Source organism: Argiope bruennichi, chromosome 10, assembly GCF_947563725.1.
Source record: "Argiope bruennichi chromosome 10, qqArgBrue1.1, whole genome shotgun sequence".
Taxonomy (NCBI): Eukaryota; Metazoa; Arthropoda; class Arachnida; order Araneae; family Araneidae; genus Argiope; species Argiope bruennichi.
The window spans coordinates 115925635-115943974 of record NC_079160.1 but is presented as its reverse complement, the minus strand read 5'-3'; the positions used below and the strand labels follow the sequence as shown (position 1 = coordinate 115943974).

At 28.4% G+C, this 18340-nt stretch overlaps 1 protein-coding gene across 3 annotated transcripts in view; it reads right to left on the bottom strand.

Annotated features, from left to right (window-relative positions):
* LOC129989007 (signal transducer and activator of transcription 5B-like) overlaps positions 1–18340 on the bottom strand; it is a 56975-nt gene that overhangs the window by 6925 nt on the left and 31710 nt on the right. For all 3 annotated transcript variants that reach the window (XM_056097314.1, XM_056097312.1, XM_056097313.1), the window contains 9 exons: positions 17008–17049; positions 12123–12203; positions 11919–12011; positions 8759–8897; positions 6977–7124; positions 6747–6886; positions 4854–5009; positions 3545–3599; positions 463–564 (listed from right to left, as the gene is read on the bottom strand). In XM_056097314.1, coding sequence (XP_055953289.1) covers positions 463–564; positions 3545–3599; positions 4854–5009; positions 6747–6886; positions 6977–7124; positions 8759–8897; positions 11919–12011; positions 12123–12203; positions 17008–17049 — 956 coding nt within the window. The remainder of the gene's footprint in view (positions 1–462; positions 565–3544; positions 3600–4853; positions 5010–6746; positions 6887–6976; positions 7125–8758; positions 8898–11918; positions 12012–12122; positions 12204–17007; positions 17050–18340) is intronic.

Genomic DNA, 18340 nt, shown 5'->3' with positions numbered 1-18340 from the left:
AAAAAAATGTCAATAAAAATATGGTTTTCTGGGTTCTGGTTTTCTTAGAATTTCACAAATATTTCAAGCATTTTTAAAATTGATACAACTATATTTTTTAAATAAGATGCTGCCAAAGAAAAAATAGAATTTAATCCCATTACCATCAAAATAAATGTAGGCTGTAAAACATAGGACAATAATTTGAGAATAATTTTTTAAAATTTTCAAAGAATTTCACTGTTTAAAAACATTAAGAAACAGAAAACCATATTTTTAATTTTTGAATTAGAAACTTGCATTTGAAAACACATCAAGAATTTGTTCTATTAAAAAAAAGAAATTTCAAATAGAAAGTGGATGTATAGTCAAATATTTAGTGGAAAATATCTTTAATAATGGCTGACTGGTCCATTAAAAAAAAGGCACTAATTCTGACATGGCTCCTTGACAATTCAAAAAACATTCCTGATATCCACTTACTGCATATCGGAGCTATGAGAATCATGATAGCCAGGATCAGGTGACTGGAGAGTAGACTGTGGAGTGTTTGGATAGCTGTCGTATCCATATGCATTTGACAAGCTGAAAAATTTTTAAGCAAATCAATCATGGATGTAACAAAATATTTCAAATTTTACACATCAATCAAATTTTAAGATTAATCAATGAAGAATCAAACCTTACTTAACAAGGACCTAGCATAATGTGCAAAATATAATATTAAAAAAGTGATTAGCTTAATAAGTGATGTTTTGCAAAATGAATAGCAAGAAGATACAATCGCACTACATGTTAGATTGACCCGTTTCAGTCTATGTTGAGTACTTGTTTGAAAAGCATTTCGATATCTACGAAAAAAAAAAAAAGTTTTGGCCTGACAGTGTTGCTAAATATGATTCCAAGTGGCTTTAGCAAATTCCAGAAGACTTAATCAGCAAGATTTCATCTCAAGCCAAAATTATGCGACAAGAGGTGGATAGCAATGACACCAAGGTGCTGGAGGAACAATGTAGCCTGTATTCCTTTTAACTACAAAATATCCAAGCTATTAATAATTTCCTGTATTCCCCTCCTCTGCATTTTTGTTCTTTTAAGACAATTTTTAATTCCGTGTTTTTATGATTTTCTGTATTTTTGGCGGTGTGGTATCCCTAATTACCAATAGCAACTCCTTTCAAAACTTTATCTTCAGGAGAGATACAGTGTGGTTATAATTAAACTTTCCTTAGAAACAGCATCCTGCAAAGCAAACATGTGAACAGATAGATTGCAACAGAATTTGGTATACAGACTATGTACAAGATGTGCTCACGTAATTTTGAAAGAAAAAAAAATATTAGTTCCAAAATATCCACCAGAGGGCATTTTTTTCTGAAAAAAACATTAAATTTAACACAATAGAAGGCCAAAAACGGAATACAGAAACAATATTAACAATCCAGATGGAAAATTGGGAAAAGATGGAAACTCCGTAACACTTCACAAGTGAAGTATTACAACTGATCATTTCCTATCTGCTGTTGGACACACTGTCCATCGATTGAAATTTTGCAAGTGAATGAGGGTGGTCACATGGAGCACCTTTCCCTACATCTTCCTAGATACGTTTTGCAACTGCACCTCTTGTGAAATTTCGTCCTAATCTGTTCTTGTTTCTGCAAACTGAACCCCCCCTCCCTTCAAACAGCATACAGTTATTTTTTCCTTACCTTTACTTAATGTGGTTTGATGGCAAAGTGATCAGAAACTAGTCCATAAATGTTAATATTGTTTAAATATTCCATTTTGATCATTTATTCTGTTAAATTTAATGTTTTTCCGGAAAAGGCACCTTCTGATGCACATTTTGGAACTAAAATTTTTTTCTTCTCTCAAAATTCTGTTAGTGCATTCCGTGTATAGTCTATATACCAAATTTTGCTGCAATCTATTCACCCGTTTGCATTGTAGGATGCTGCGTATTGGGGAAGTTTAATTATAACCACCTTGTATAAACATTTCTCTTTTCAAGGAGAAGAAAATTTTTCATACTAAATTTGAACTTGAAACTAATTTCCTGCTTCTTCATATTGCTAAACCATTCATTTCTACTACATAATTAATGAAGAAATGAAAATGCTGTAATACTTATATAGGTAAATTCTACAGATATTAGAAGCAGAATTCCAAACATTCCCACTGCAGAAATGTTTTAACAAAAATTGAATTTGAAAAAAAAAATAATTAATAAGCAAAAAATAAAAATATATATATAATTTAAAAAGAAATCCTAAATAAGAAAATGCAATGCATTTCTTGTTCATTATTTTCCTTTACTCTTTCTACATATGCAATTATTTTTTAAGAATGAAAATATAAACAGATAAAATACAACTAATTTATTTTAAAGGTTTTTTTTTTTTTTTTTTTTTTTTTTTTTACTAGCAGGAGTGATTTTCCACAAAGCTTTCTGGCATACTCCTAATAAAGACATTCTAGAGAATGACTTGCATAACAATGGCGTACAATGTTAAGAAACATCAACTTTTGGCGTGAAATTAACATTTTTGTTGAATATATCCTATGATCCTTGGTGAGTTATTTGGTGTCTAATCCCTAGAATGCAGTTATAAGTATCCGGAAATTGAATTTACACTTTAGATGCATTTTGCAAACCAATTGAAATAAAAATTTGACACAAAACTACGCTCGCAGTCACAAAATCACATATCAAATTTAATGTATTTGAAAGTATAGACTGAAGACAGATAGTCAACCTCTTGTTGGATTTAGCTAAAACTTTGACAGGTGTCTATACTATAAATAAAAAATCCATGTATCAAATTTCAAAACTTGGAGCCTTGAAATTTTGTAACTGTATGTAAAATTCTAATATACAAGTATATAAAATCAACATAAATAATATATAATAGCAAAGAGATAAGCACGCTTTCAATAGCTCTTTAAAAAATTCCAAAGCTACATGCAGGACAATAATTATTTTTCTTTATAAGAAGAATGGTTTATGAATATGATGTGCTGACTAAAACTGTAATGACTTAAAACAGTTTTTAACCCTTTAATATAGATTAAATGCCCCCGAACATACATTTATTTGATGGTGGCATCATAGTAATCGAGTGCTTCACATATGATTTATTAATTGGCCTAAATATAAATAAAATGTATAAACCACATCCACTATATAGTTTAGATACAGCATTCCAATCCCCCCCCCCCTTTTTCCCTATACTCCATTCTTCAGAAACCATTAAAATTAATTATTGATCATTTAAAAGAAAGAAATAATTACTGATACAGATTAGGAAAATGGATTCATAGATTCCAGGAATGGTATATATTTTGAGTTCAAAAAATAACAAATGGCAGCAACTGCTCCAGAAAACACTATGAAAAGAAAGATGCACTTACAGAGGCAATTTACAGCTATTTACTTGGTTTTTAAAAATTTAATCAACTAAAAGTAAATTACAAATTTAAACTAAAAATAACATCAAAATATGAATCAGACATTCAGAAATATGAACTGAATTTTTCAAATGAAACAATAAACTATACTCACGCTGGTAGATGTGTCACCAAAACTGGTCTTACATATCCATTTGCATTAGAGTCACCTAATAAAAGAATAAAAATTAGAAATGAATTGACATTTACAAATTTATACACTACACACATGGTGCCTCAAAAAAAAAAAAAGCATTTATTTCCTTAACTATTACAATTATATATTTTCAATCGTGAAGTTTTATAAAGTAAATTATCTAAATATATGAAAAAATATTACATTATGTAAAAAAAATTAACAAAAAAAGTTAAATTTTTATATGGCTCCCATAACATTATGCTAATGAAATCCTCCATAGGCATCGGGCTCAGGAACTTGCAGATCTTGTCACCAAGGCTTTTGGAGGACTCTAATCTTTTGCACTAGCACTGTATGCATAGACACGACAACAACAACAACATCATTATGCTATTTTATTTTTTTTTACTCATCTTTAAGGACACATATTTTTTGCTACTTTCTGTAAAGTCTGCTGAGATATCAAATGGCCTCAGAATCAATTTTCTATACCTCTGATTGAAGTTTGAGCAAGACATTCAAAGTAATTTACAAGAATAATATAAATATTTTAAAAGATTACTATAAGAGCAGAAACTTGTTGATATGTGATCGAGTTCATCATTTGTGACTTAAAGACAGTTTTTTGAATTAATTGACTATAGAATGATAGTCTATAGAATGTTACAGCCAAAGTTACTCTATCCCTTAGTTTAAGCATAATAGCAATCAATCAATTGGTTGGCATTCAACATAATGCTTGCTGTACTAAGTAGAATTAACTAAAAAGTTTTTAAATGTCTCAATGCACATTCATATAAAACTGTCACTGATGAGCCTGTTGTACAAATAATGGATTTAAATGGCTCCAAAACCAATAGGTTTGAAAATTAATTCTATTTCGATAAAGGTAACATTCATCTGTCCAAATTACTTTTATCAGAAAAAAAGAAGAAAGTTCAATTTTATCTAAAGTAGGACACATCTGTAAAATTCTAGATGTTGATCCTCTAGTTTCCTGTTTAAACTGAACTTTGCATAAAAAAAGGAAAACATTTCAAACTTAAATATATTTTTTCTTACAATTCCCTTTATAACTACTCTCAGGGCTCTAGAGATTTGATTAAACACACGCAAAAACAAGTTTTGTTTATTAATAGTTTTTAGGACCTCAAAGCCATCAGCTTGTAACCTCGCAGGTCCTTATGAAAACAATTTAAAGAACAACGTTAGAAAATACATTTGTTCCAAGCCAAAAATTTGCTTAAATTAACCACAAAAGTTGAGCATACAACCTATTCATTACCTGTGTATGGTGTATAATATTTCCCAAAAGCCTGGTCTTTAGGAATATCAGGATATAAAAACAGCAAATGCTTGAGATCATATATTCTGTCGGCCAATGGTCTAATAGTAAAATCTCTGGATGTAAAAGGCTGGATCATTAGAACTTCTTGCCCTTCTAAAAAGGATTTTTTTAAAAATTAAATGTTAGCATGAAATTCATAAAAATACTTATACGCAGTTCAAAAGAAAACTTTTCATCTAAATTCTATACATTTTTATTTATATTACACACACACACATCTATATAAAGACAAAAATAATAGTTAATAGGAAAATCAATTTAAACCAAATAATAATGATTCCTCATGACCCAAAAATCCCCCGAAATTAGGCCCAAGAGATATACCATTTTAACAGAAAGGAAAATACAAAACAATAAATTTGAAGAATATATCCACTAATAAGTAAAAATACGAGGGAATCATTATTAGACTGTCTAGTCTGCCTTCCTTCACAGAAAAAATCCATTTTTTTGAATCCCTGTCTGAGGCTGACCCTTGAAAGTCTTCAGGCCAGATTTTTTTTTATTTGATTTAATTTTTATTTGATTTTCCTATTAACTTGATTTTATTACTTTTGTCTGAATTCATCTATGTTTTAGAAGTAGCTGCATTTGCGTTCTAAATACTATGAAGTTCCTGCGATATATATATATATATATATATATATATATATATATATATATATATATATATACATACACACACAAATTTTTATTCAAAATACTTTTATATTAAGTAATGGAAAGCAAATTTGAACGAGAAGGGAAGCAAACTAAATTTTTTTTACAACAGGCAATGAAAATTTCACTATTATTAGAAGAAAAAAAACTAACATATTTGTTTTCTCTATACTTAAAGTAGATCTGGAAAAAAGTTCCTTATTAAAATTTGTGAAAGGAATCAGCAAGTGAAATTAATTTTGTATATTTAACACTAAATAAATTAATGGTCTATTACAAAATAAGAAATCCAATGTAGTTATATCTTATAGTATATTAAAGATACAAGACAATTTTGGATAAGTTTTTTTAACCCTTTTGCTGCCCTCTCCTATCCGCGAAAATTTATGCCCAGCGGCCCACTGTTTTTTGCCACAAGTAGTGTTTTCTCTCTACAGATTAGTATATATCTCTGTATATTAATTATATCATATTAGTATATATACCCTGTACACTATAATATATTAGTACAGTTATTTCTGTACAGATTAGAACAAACAAAAATAAAAACTCAAACAAGCAAACATTTACAAAGCATTTTAAATGTTTAAAAGTTATAAAATGTAGAACACTTGAAGCACATTACAGTCGCCCTGCAGAGATTTCACTTGAACACGCTAGACACATTACGGATGACGAACAGATTAACGAAAACTAAATTACAATTCAGAAGCAGGCAAATAATTTTATTGAAACTTTTCTTCAGTGATATGACTAATATCACTAAAAAGCATTTGAAATAAAGCTCACCAAGCAATCATTCAATAGCTTGCAATTTAATAAATGATCAAAACATTAAAAACCTCAAAATTGCAATAGAGAAATACTGATAAATTCATATCCTAAAAACAGGAAAGCCAAGATTTTCATAAATTTTAAACAAAACAAAAGCAAAAATTTGTATCTATATAATATAGTTTCGATATTTGACAGACTCGTCAAAAGCCATCATACTCGTTTAGCAAAGAATGTCATTATTATATGCTTTGCTTCTATATTTAAGAGCCTATCAAAATACTCTATTTAAAAATAAGACAAGTAATAAAAAAATTTCTACATTTAGAAAAAAAATTAACCATATCATTTCTGATAATAATTTTTAAAAAGATAGTTTAATGATTGCTAACTCACCTCTTGTCTGAGAATCTGTTACCCAAGCAATTGTAACTCCCCCAGCTTCAGAGTCACTAAACCTGAGCAAAAATGTGCCAGTGCATTTTTTCAGAAGCATTTCTTCTGCTTGATGTCTTCCTATAAATCCGATTATAAGTCTAGAAAAAATAGAATTCAAGAGTTTTTTATGCTTTGGGAATAGAAGCATTAAAAAGGAAATAGCCATTCAAACAAGAAAAGAATCTTACCCATCTGTCCATAAATGCTTCAGATGTTCTCGTGTAACTTTCATAGTTGCATAAAACCACTCCCAAAATGTAAAGTTCCTTTCAGGTAAAGGTTCCTTACAGAATTGTGACCAGGTCACCATTGCAGAAGGATCTATAAATCCTGAGCCTACAATTTTCACAATAAAACATTACTAACAACATATGAAATAGAGCAAGCAATATACTAGATATAAAAATAATCACAAACATTAAATTATGAGCATACAAGGCTCGTGCTTTGTTCACATAACATATATACATTTTCTTACAATAGGATCCTAAATGACATTACACACAAAAACTTTAATCATGAAAACATTGGCTAAACATGCTTTTCCCAACATAAAAATAATGAATGCTCTGTATTTTTATTAGTTTAAAATGTTTTGCTTACATACTCTGAGGCCAAGCAGACACTAAGACATCTAGCTGAAAATTTATTAAAAATGATTAAGCAATCCTTAATTTTTGTTTAACCATTAATGCATACTTTTCCATTATAATTTGTTGAAACACCTTTGTGATCATTTATATGAATGTTTTATCATGATAAATAAAAGGAACAGAGGAAAGGTTGATTTAAGGGCTGTTTCAATTCAATGGAAAGCAAATTAAACAGAACTAAGAAATTGAAACACAATGAACACTAAGAGATATCCAGAAATATGCAACTAAAAACACTACTCTTATAGAACAGTAATATTATCAAAAACTGAAAATCAGAAATCTTTTCAATGTTTTTATTATTATTATTTTATTGTTGCAGATGATTAGTTTGTTAACTCTACAATTTTAACCTAGAAATACAGCACTTTATTGGAGATTTCAAGCTTAATACAGGGTCTAATGAATTTGAAAAAATATTTTATCTCAAATATTTAATATGTTTAACAATCTGTTTTTAACAGTCACCCATTTTATTGAATAACTCGGACTGCAGTATCTGTATGCAACAATCAACTCCTCTAACCTTTCAAAAATATATTCAACACTCAATAAAATATTCAATAAAGAGGAAAGGCAATGAATTTAAACTTTGAAGTAGAATTTTAATTCATTAATAATCAATGAGGTCAATAAATACTTCATAAGCTACTGAATGGTACAAATTCAAGAACTAAACTATTCATCAACTTCTATTTTTTTTATTAAAACATAATTTATTCACATTAGATGGTATCATTATATAGAGAAATGCATGATAGTGAACGAAAGCAATGAGCCTGGATATTAATAATTTCAGAACCCATTCAGGATAAGAAAAAGTAACAACATCCAATTCAGTTACAACCACTCAATATGTAAACAAAAGACTGATATAAAACTTTCCCATTATAAGTAAAATTTGTATAGCACAGTACTGTTATTCACTTGACAGGAGAGCATTTTTCCTGTAGTTTATGTTTTAATAACTAAGATTTTACATACTGTAGTTCCTCAAAACATGTTTTTACAATTAGAAAGGGTATTTCATAACACTTGTTAACATGCATCATTAAATAAAGCATTAAAACATGGATAATTTATCAACAAAGGTAGTCCCATGTTGAAAGTCTAACTCACTGAAAAATCTCATTATAAAATCTTGTCACTTCTTTAATCTAGTTATATATTTGATACATATGTGTATTTCACATTGTATAATGTCATAATATATATACACATATTCAAAAAGTGCTACTTTTTACAGTATCAAAACATACAAAGAATATTATATTAGTAAAATACAAAAAAAAAAATCCTCAAAATAGTAAAACTAACTTCGAAAAACTTTGCCAGCTAAGAACTGCAAATTATCCTCTGAAAGTGAACGTCCAGTGTTGGCTTTGAATTTCGTATTTAATACATCAGCTACTTCCTTCCAACTAACCTTTTCTGGTACTTGAAATGGTACACGTCCCTAAATTTTGAAGAAAGAAAATCAGAATCTAAAATATCTAATAAGCTAAAACTAATAGCAAATAAAATTATATTTTTCAAATTAATATATTCTTTCAGAGAGGATTTTCTTCCCTCTTTTACTATTAAGAAAAAAAAAGCAAATTAAAATTTTTTATCAGCTGTAAGTTTTCCAAAAATTAACAGAAAGTATTAACAGAGTCATGTTAATGCATTACCTAACAGACATAGTTCAATATTTTGAACAAATTTGTATCATTTATATTAGCTAGGTTTTATTTTCATTAACTCCTAGTTATAGTGGTTACTTAATTCTATTACCTTCTTTTTTGATACAACAAATTGAGTTAGCTTATTAACATCAAGGTATATTTCCCATTATCCTTCTTGAGAGGTCATTATTAGATTGTATTCTCAGTGAGGTCATGTATTTTTAGTGTTCATTTTGTCGTGTAAAATGTGGAATAATACACGAGTTTCAGAAAATAATTAAACACCTGTTCCTGAAACTATTATTTTTACCTATCTCATACTGAAGTTAAAGAGTTTCATCCCTCTATATAGTGAAATTAATTATAAGTAATTTATTCAGTTTTTAATATGCTTTTAAAATTTTTGGCAAAGTGCAAGGATGGTTTGCACATAAGCGCTGCGGAGCTGTAGCACTCAACTTTTTTTTAGGGGCATAAATTTAATTTTGATCATATTTAAAACCATAAAAAACAAAACTTTTCCCTTTAGAGTTTTCAGCCTTCAGTAGAAATGGTATGTCTTTCTTAAGAGTAGAAGAAAACTTCTCCAAAGACTGCATTTTAGTTCAGGCAAAATGTACTTTTGCTACACATATATTAATAAAAAGTTCATTTCTCCACATATTATGAAGGAAATGCACAAAAGACATAGAAATAGTGTTAAATGATTTACCAGTGCAAGCAATTTCTCACCAGCCCATGACTTAAAAATGAAAATGGTACATAAAATTTTACAAATACTATAAAATAAGATTTTTTGTAAATAAATACTGAAATAAATCTCCTAATATATATTTACTTTTACTTTATATACAAGATTTATTATTATTTGTTTGAATTAACATAAGTTTCCATAAACTAAAACTGCAGTAAGAATTAAGAATACTCAAGACAAAAATAAGAATAAATAACAAATAAAAATTAGTAATTGCTCAGATAAAACTTTATTTAAAATTCACCTGAAATGAAGACAAATTTTATAAATTATTAAATTACACTAAAATTCAAAAAACTAAGTTACACAAAAATTCATCATAAAGCAGTATAGAAACAGACATTACAGCACATGCAGACCCCCATGCTTACTATGCACTAGTTGACATTTGTAGAATACAGTTTTGAATTGGTAGAATTTAGACCAACTTTTTTTTTTCTTTTTTAGTTGTTACACATTTTCAATAAATGACTCATTTTTCATTTAAAAAAGTGACTGAAATGCATAAATATATTTTTTAACTTAATTATTTTGTCTTTAAAAATTAAAATGACAATGTAAACAAACAATTTTATACAATTGCTAAACTTTTGAAAATTTTTCTTCAGTGAATAAAAATTTTTAAAATATAAAGGAAATTTTACTTTGAAATCTTTCACAATAATCAAAAGTACTTGGTTTTGTATATCAAAACTGTTTTTGTCACACTTTTTCAAAAAAAAAAAAAAAATACAAATTTTACTATTCAAAATCTACACAATGTAGTAACCTATATTAATTATTTACATAAATATCTAACCAGTTAAACATAAAAAAATGATTCAATAGATACAAAAAAAAAAATTACTTTCTTATGTAAAAATTAGATCTTGAATTTTTAAGAAACTTTAATACAGATAAATTTCAGTTTAATAAATTCATATATTTAAAAAATAAACGCATGTATTTTCAGATATAGTTATGATTATCAGGGTAAATTTTTACATGCTTGATTAAAAAAATAAAAAAAAAATAAAAAAGGGGGATTATAACCATGGGAAGGGAAAAAAAAAAAAAAAAAAAAAAAAAAGGATTATAACCATGAAAATCTCTAATTTAAAAGTTCTCAGTTCTCAAAAACTTCATACTTCAAAACTTTCAAAAACTTTTCAGTCCTCTTATAAATTGATCACAATCCCTTCGATTGCATTGTCTAGCAGCAGATTCAGCGAAGTCCTCTCTTGTAATTTTTCTGTGTACTTTACACATTTTTTTCCCCAGTCGTCAAACAGTGCTTCATCAAGCAATTTCCTAACATCTTTATTTTGAAAATTTTTTATCTGCAATTTCATTTTTCACCTGCACCCAGATTTCTAAAGCATTTGTTATAATGTCAGTGATACTGGGGAAGTCTCACTACTGACCACTTTATTTCAGCATTTATTTTCTGCATGTAAAAACAATTCTTTTACCGTCGGTTACATTTTAGATGACAACTCTTAAGATATTATAGACAATCTTTTATTGCCTTCTGACATCAGGATTATTCATAATAGTAGAATTTTAAAAAACAAACATTTCAGCACTATTCTGCAAAAACAAATTAATTTATAATCGAGAACAAATGGCAAGAGATTCCATTGTAATGCATCCACCAAATGGCAGAAAACAAAAAACTATCTGAACTCCAACAACCGCTTTATATATATATATAAAGAATGGGGCGGCTGCTTCTGCATCATTGCCAGAGCAGAAAATATGACCTTGAAACGCCTATTGTATTTACACAGACCACAACATAAAATCACTGGAATAAAATTTTTGTAAACCTTATATATATTTCAACATATTTCAGTACATTCAGGGAAGTTGTAAAATATAGGAAAAAAATAAATAATTAAAAATAACTTAAGTGCATGATAAAATAAATGAAAAAAATAATAAGGAAAAGGTTACTTCAACTAAAAGGGAATAATTCATTCTTGGATTCTCTTTGTAGATTTCAAACTGAAAAAAAGTTTTAAAAGAATAACATCAATACCATTTGATTGTGAATGAAGCGTGGTGGTATACGTACTGGCTCAGCAAATGCATTATCCCATGTGATAGTAGCCCAAGCATGTGGATCTTGATTACCATGAACAATGACAACAACTGGGAGAGATAAAGTCTAGAAGAAAAAAAAATAGATTAAGCCTTTCCTTAAAACAATGCCAATAAAATGGCCAATTATGTAGATAATGAAATATTTTTTATAAAAAAATATGTGTAGTATCCATACCCAGACTTGAAAGACCAGTTCACCTCCACCAACTTTGAACTGAGATTGAAAAAGCAATGAAAATTTTTCATCCATTACAGACTGTAAGGGGAAAAAAAACTTTAATACTACATAAATAAAAAAAAACATGCCACTGGCAAGTTTATTTAATTTCCATAAAATTATTCCTAACTTAACTAACCTAATTTCAACAATTTTTTTAAGAAAAGCTTTTAAAATTTTATATTATGAATTGAAAACTAAGAAACTTACCAAAAACATGGAACTCAAAACAAAGGAATAAGGCTTGGATTGAATTGGAACACTCTACATTTATAGCATACTTTAAATTTTGGTAAAATATTTAATATAAGTTTAGTCTAATATGTTTCCTAATTCATTAATATAAATCTCAAAGAGCTTTGTATTTAATTTTCTCTCAAACTCACGACAAGTTTCCAATATGAAATTGTAATATAAATTAACAAATTCATTAAGTTCTGAAATTATTTTATTGTTTTTGAAAATCTAGGAACTTGCATGGAAATGACAGAACTCTAAATATGGATCTCTATCCACAATAAAAACTTTTTGGATGAGTGTTACCATACTGGAACAGAAGATCAACATGAATGCCAGGTACAAATGGACACACCTTCATAGAAACTACACATGCATACCATTGACCAGTCAAAGGGTTCATGACTGGTAAGTGATGTATTATATTATATATAATGTTACAGTAAAAACGCAAATTAACTAGGAAAAACATGCTTTAACTGACAGCGCTAGTGAAAACTCGAATTCACTAGGGAAAACGCGTTTTAACTGACAATGCTAGTGAAAACCCGAATTCACTAGGGAAAATGTGTTTTAACTGACAATGTTAGTGAAAACCCAAATCACTAGGGAAAACGCGTTCTAACTGACATGCTAGGGAGAACCCATTTTATTAATGTTTTGACTAATTTGTTAGACAATATAATTGAATCCAAAATTGTATTAAGCTATACTTACAATGTTTAATGAAAGAACCAATCATTGAAGTAAAAATACTCTACTTGAATTTTATTTAATACAGTACCGTTATTACAAATTACTTATTTTGACATGGCAAACTGTTGTGACACTTAGAATTGTAAAGAGAACCATTTTTCATACAGAAACATCTCTTTGAAGAACAATCTTTTTTACAAGAACAGAGGGCGAACCCTTGTCCAATTCCTAATATTCCTTTTCTTGCTGATATTTCAGCGAAATGTCCTGATTCAGCACTCGTACTTGAGTTAAGAAAATTTGCGACAATACATCGAATTGAGATCTGACAATCAGTGAATATATTAAATTTTTGTGTCAAACTTGTACCCTGATTAGCTGTAGTCTACTGTATAAATACTTATCAAGTTAATATAAGCAATAATCACATTTTTATTGAATAAATACTGAACTAATTAAGTTTAAATATCATTTCTTACCTCGAATACAATTTGTTCAGAGTTCCATCTTTCATTTTAAACAGACCATCTTAATTGTTTTAGCACTACACCGATAAGATTTACTCTATCAACATCTGGAATGGGAACAACTGCATTACCTCCAATATCTAACTCAGGATTGTTGCATCGGAGATCTTTATTCGTTTGACTTTCTTTATTAGTTTCTTTGGCTTCTTCTCCAATTAGAAAAATATTGGTCGATTTATTAGCAAGCTTCCTGATTTATGCTTCCCTGATTGGGCTTATTCAGTTTCTTGCTCTTTTGCATTCATGTCCTTGAAAATTTTCTGTAGTTCATCCTTGTATTTGATATATTTTTATAATATCTGATTGCAAGGTTGAGGTTCAATCCCAAATATAGATTTGTATGGCGATTCTTTAATTCTAGAATGTGGAGCTCTGTTTTTCGTGAATTGGACAAAGTGAAGACCATTAGATTACTTTGTAGTTGGATTATTTCTCATCTAGGAAGCCAGCATATTTTCTACGTCTTGGTTGGCCCTCTCAACTGAATCCTGCAACTGGCTGTGCCGAGATTTTCCATGAACAATTTTCAATTCTGACCATTAAATACATAACTACTCTATAACGGAATTTATAAACTCTATTCCATTATCAGATTACAGTATATAAGGAGCCCCTTATATCAAAAAGATATCAAATACTTGCAAAGCAACTACTGCCGTTCCTTTGCTCTGAAGTGCTCATAGTAAAACAACTTTGTTAAATATTCCTGGTAAACCTTAATAAACCTAATTCATTATCTGCCCAAGATTGCATGTCAATCAAATCCATTTGGCAGCGTTTATTCATTTCTTATTGAATATTAGGTTTAAAAACCAAACCTTTCCTTTTTTTTCTGTTGATTTGTTTTATTCATCAATAAAAAAATGTGTATCCTCTCAGTAGTTCTGTTAGCAAATTTTCTTGGATTTTCAACTTTAAGTCTGTCTCTATCCCCATGTCCTTCGACCATATATGCAAATTCGATAGCATCAACCCTTCAACTGGTGAATAATATTTCCTGAGCTCATTTGAAGAAACCAACTTTTTTACTTCACTGATTTCAAGAATGTCAAAACTTATTAATCAGTGGTACTAAAATGAAATCTTGCAAACAGCAGATTTTGTCTCTTCAACCTCAGATAAGAGAGTATTGTACTCATCATGCGTGATAGCTTTAAAGTTTGTTTTTTTTAAGTAAAAAATGTAATTGTTCAAGAAATTTATTTTTCCCATTTTTGGCGCATAAAGTATTAACATTGCCTTCACTCATCATAAATAAATCAAAAGCACAAACACGTTTCAGCATGAATAAAACTAGATGACAGCACTAACTTTGAAAATTTCAGAAGCAAGAAATATAGATTCACATGGTTTTAAGTGGATAACACCTGAAATAACTAGAGAAAAAGAGTTCTCCTTAGCGATGTCAATAAAAACTCATTTTCCCTTGTTAATTCGCGTTTTGACTGATTTCGGGTTTTCACTGTAACATATATATAAGAAAATAAAAAATATATGCCTTATGAAATTTCAATTAAAATTATAATTGATTTCTGAAAAATAAAAAAAGATGCAATTGTATTTAGAGTGCTAATGCTGCCACTACTAAAACACAGACGAACTTAACCAAATGTGTAAAAATACCAAGACAATATTAGCTAAAAGAATAAATATAGAATCAAAAAAGGAAGAAATTAAGAATCCAGCCTGAAGACTTTCACAATGGTCACCCCTCAGGCAGGGGTTCAAACAAGGAATTCTTTTTTGCGAGGGATCTGACTTTGTCCAACAATATTGATTCCTTGTAACCCGAAAATCCCCAGAAATTGAGGCCTTTGAGATAAAACTAATAAAAAAACATAATGTAACTAATAAAAAACAAACATAATATAAACTATTATATTTTATATTATGTTATTATAATTTTCGCTTAAATTAGAGATTGTAATTTGTTGTTTTATTTCTGTAAAAAAGGGTTTATTTCCAATTCCTCAATTTCAAGGGATTTTCCGGCCAATATTGTTGAACAAAGTCAGACACCTCACAGAAAAAGTCTTTTGTTTGAATCCGTGCCAGAGGGCGACCATTGAGAAAGTCTTCAGGCCAGATTCTTAATTTCTTCCTTTTTGATTCTATATTTATTTTTTTCACTAATATTGATTTGGTATTTTTACAGATTTGTTTATATATATACACCATGACACTTGCATCATCTATGAATCTTCCAATCTACTGAATACAGTAGGAAAAACAAACTATTAGACTTTGCAATTTCCCTGAAGTAAACATGGTCTGTTAAAGTGTTCAATATCAATGCTGATGTATTCAGGCAAAATGCATAGTTCTGTGCCGTGCAGTCATCAAAAGAATTTAAATTGGTCATGGGCCTTTAACATCAACTGCTCAGAGTATTTATCGGTATGGATGTTGATGCTCAATTCTGTGTTATCAATTTCTGTTTTGAATTCCTGTTCGTGATGCTTAAGTTTTGAATTCCCAACACGAATATTATTCTAAGACTTTGAATTCCCAACACGAATATTATTCTAAGACTATCATATGAATGATATATCATATGTAACGATTCTTGACATCTGAGATAAGTTAAATCAAACCAGTCTTTTTTATAGCCAAACTGGTCATAAATTAGTGGTTTTGCTGAAATTCTTGCATTGACAATACAAGAATTCCCCTAATGTCATCGAGGAAAATACAAACGTGATTTCTGTCCACAAACTACCACAGGACTTCTTACAAACATCAACTATGATACTACAGTGACAATTTACACCATAATTGTCCTTCTCAAATTATAAACAAATCTGATAAACAGGGAAATCTATTGTTTAACATTAAAAAATTATGATGGAGTATATGCATTAATGACTTGTTATGTATTGAAATAACAGAATTCCTTTATACCAATTTTCCTAACATATAATTGTACATAGATTATGGAACCCTGATGATTATTAAAATTTTTCAGTTCAATATCAGTATGTATGAATGTTTTATTGATATGTAAATAAAATCATAATATATATATATATATATTATATAAAATAAAAATAAAAAAAGTGAAGATAAATAAAATTAATTACAAAATAGATCAAGACAAAGCAAAATAAATATAAAAATTTAACTTAATAGGATAAGATGTTAGAATGAAAAAGAAAATTGTAAATCACATACGGTTTATATAATAAATTGCATATACATAATGAAAAAGAAAAATTAAGAGCACAAAATATTTAAAAAGACACACACACACCAAGAAACAGTGAAGTCAAGTAAACAAATGAGAGCATTCCTTTCCTGTATGAGTTAAGCAATATTTATCTTGTTAAAGTAGGTAAAAATGGGATAAATGAAATTCATAGTTATGTATTGCAGTAATTATTTACCTCTGTTCCTTTCTTCTCTGCCCTTTTTATTTTTCGAAGTTGCTACAAAAAGGAAATTTAAATAGTAATAAAGCAAGCAAAATAAACAATTAATAAAAACTTTTATAGCAACAAATTGCAAAAATAATAAAACATCAACATTAATTAAATCTTTTTAAAAAACTTTAAAGCCAATATAATAGGTACAAGTCAAATTCGGAAGAAATCTTTCAAAACACTTGAAAGCCAGAATAACAGGAAATACACTTTAAGTGTTAAATAAATGAAGTTTAAAAAGGCAAATGTAGTTGAAGAAATAAACATGAATATTTAAAAAAAAAAAAAAAAAAAAATTACAATCAGAAGCTTTTTCCATTAAATGCTTTAACTGCCAAACTGTAAATAGTTCGTTAAATTACAATTTAAAGGATTATAAATGAAACAACTTTTTTTCTCTTAAATATTAATCAGAAATTATGTAAGAGAACGAAGATAATTCAATGTCTTTTTTTATATATAAAATTTAAAATGGAAGTAAATATAAGATAATTATAAAAATTTAAAAATATTGATAATTTTACTTATCTTGGATTTGAAATAAATGTTAACAATATGAAGTTGTGGGGGAGGGGGTAATAGATAGTTACAGGAAACTGTATATTTTATAGAATAAAAAATTATGAAATCTAAGCTTATCAAACATAATAGAACTATTAACTGAAATGTAATATAACATTAACATCGAATTTAATATTACTGACTAATATAACATTAACATCAAATTTAATATTACTGACTAAAAGCATTGCTAAATTAATTTTTACTAATGATTTAGAGAACATGACCATAGGTTATGAAAGAAAAACAATTTTTTTTTCTACTTTTCGAAGAAAAATTCAGAATATTTATGATGCAACAAAGCTGAATCATCCATTAGGCAGAGTGGTGAAAATATAATCAAGAGGTATATAAGAGTTTAATACAGACATTAATAAATTTATGAAGCTTTAAGGATGAGATGGACAGATGGTTTTCATGCAGTTGGAACATATCCTAAAAAAGACTTCACTGAAAAGCAATGGAAATGCATCCCAGTGGAAAGCTACTTTTCCTATTACATTAATCAATCCATGTAAAATGAGTAGAATCAATTTTATTGATAAGGCTTTTCATACAAAGGATTTAATAGAATTACTGAAGTGCCACTGACCACTTAACTGTTATTTTCTTTACTATCTAATAAGATGACACTTTCTATTTTGGGAATATTTTCTTACTTTGATTCAAATGGAAATCCACTGAATACTTCACTTATCTATGCATTCGAAGTAATTTTAATATTGAATTATAATCG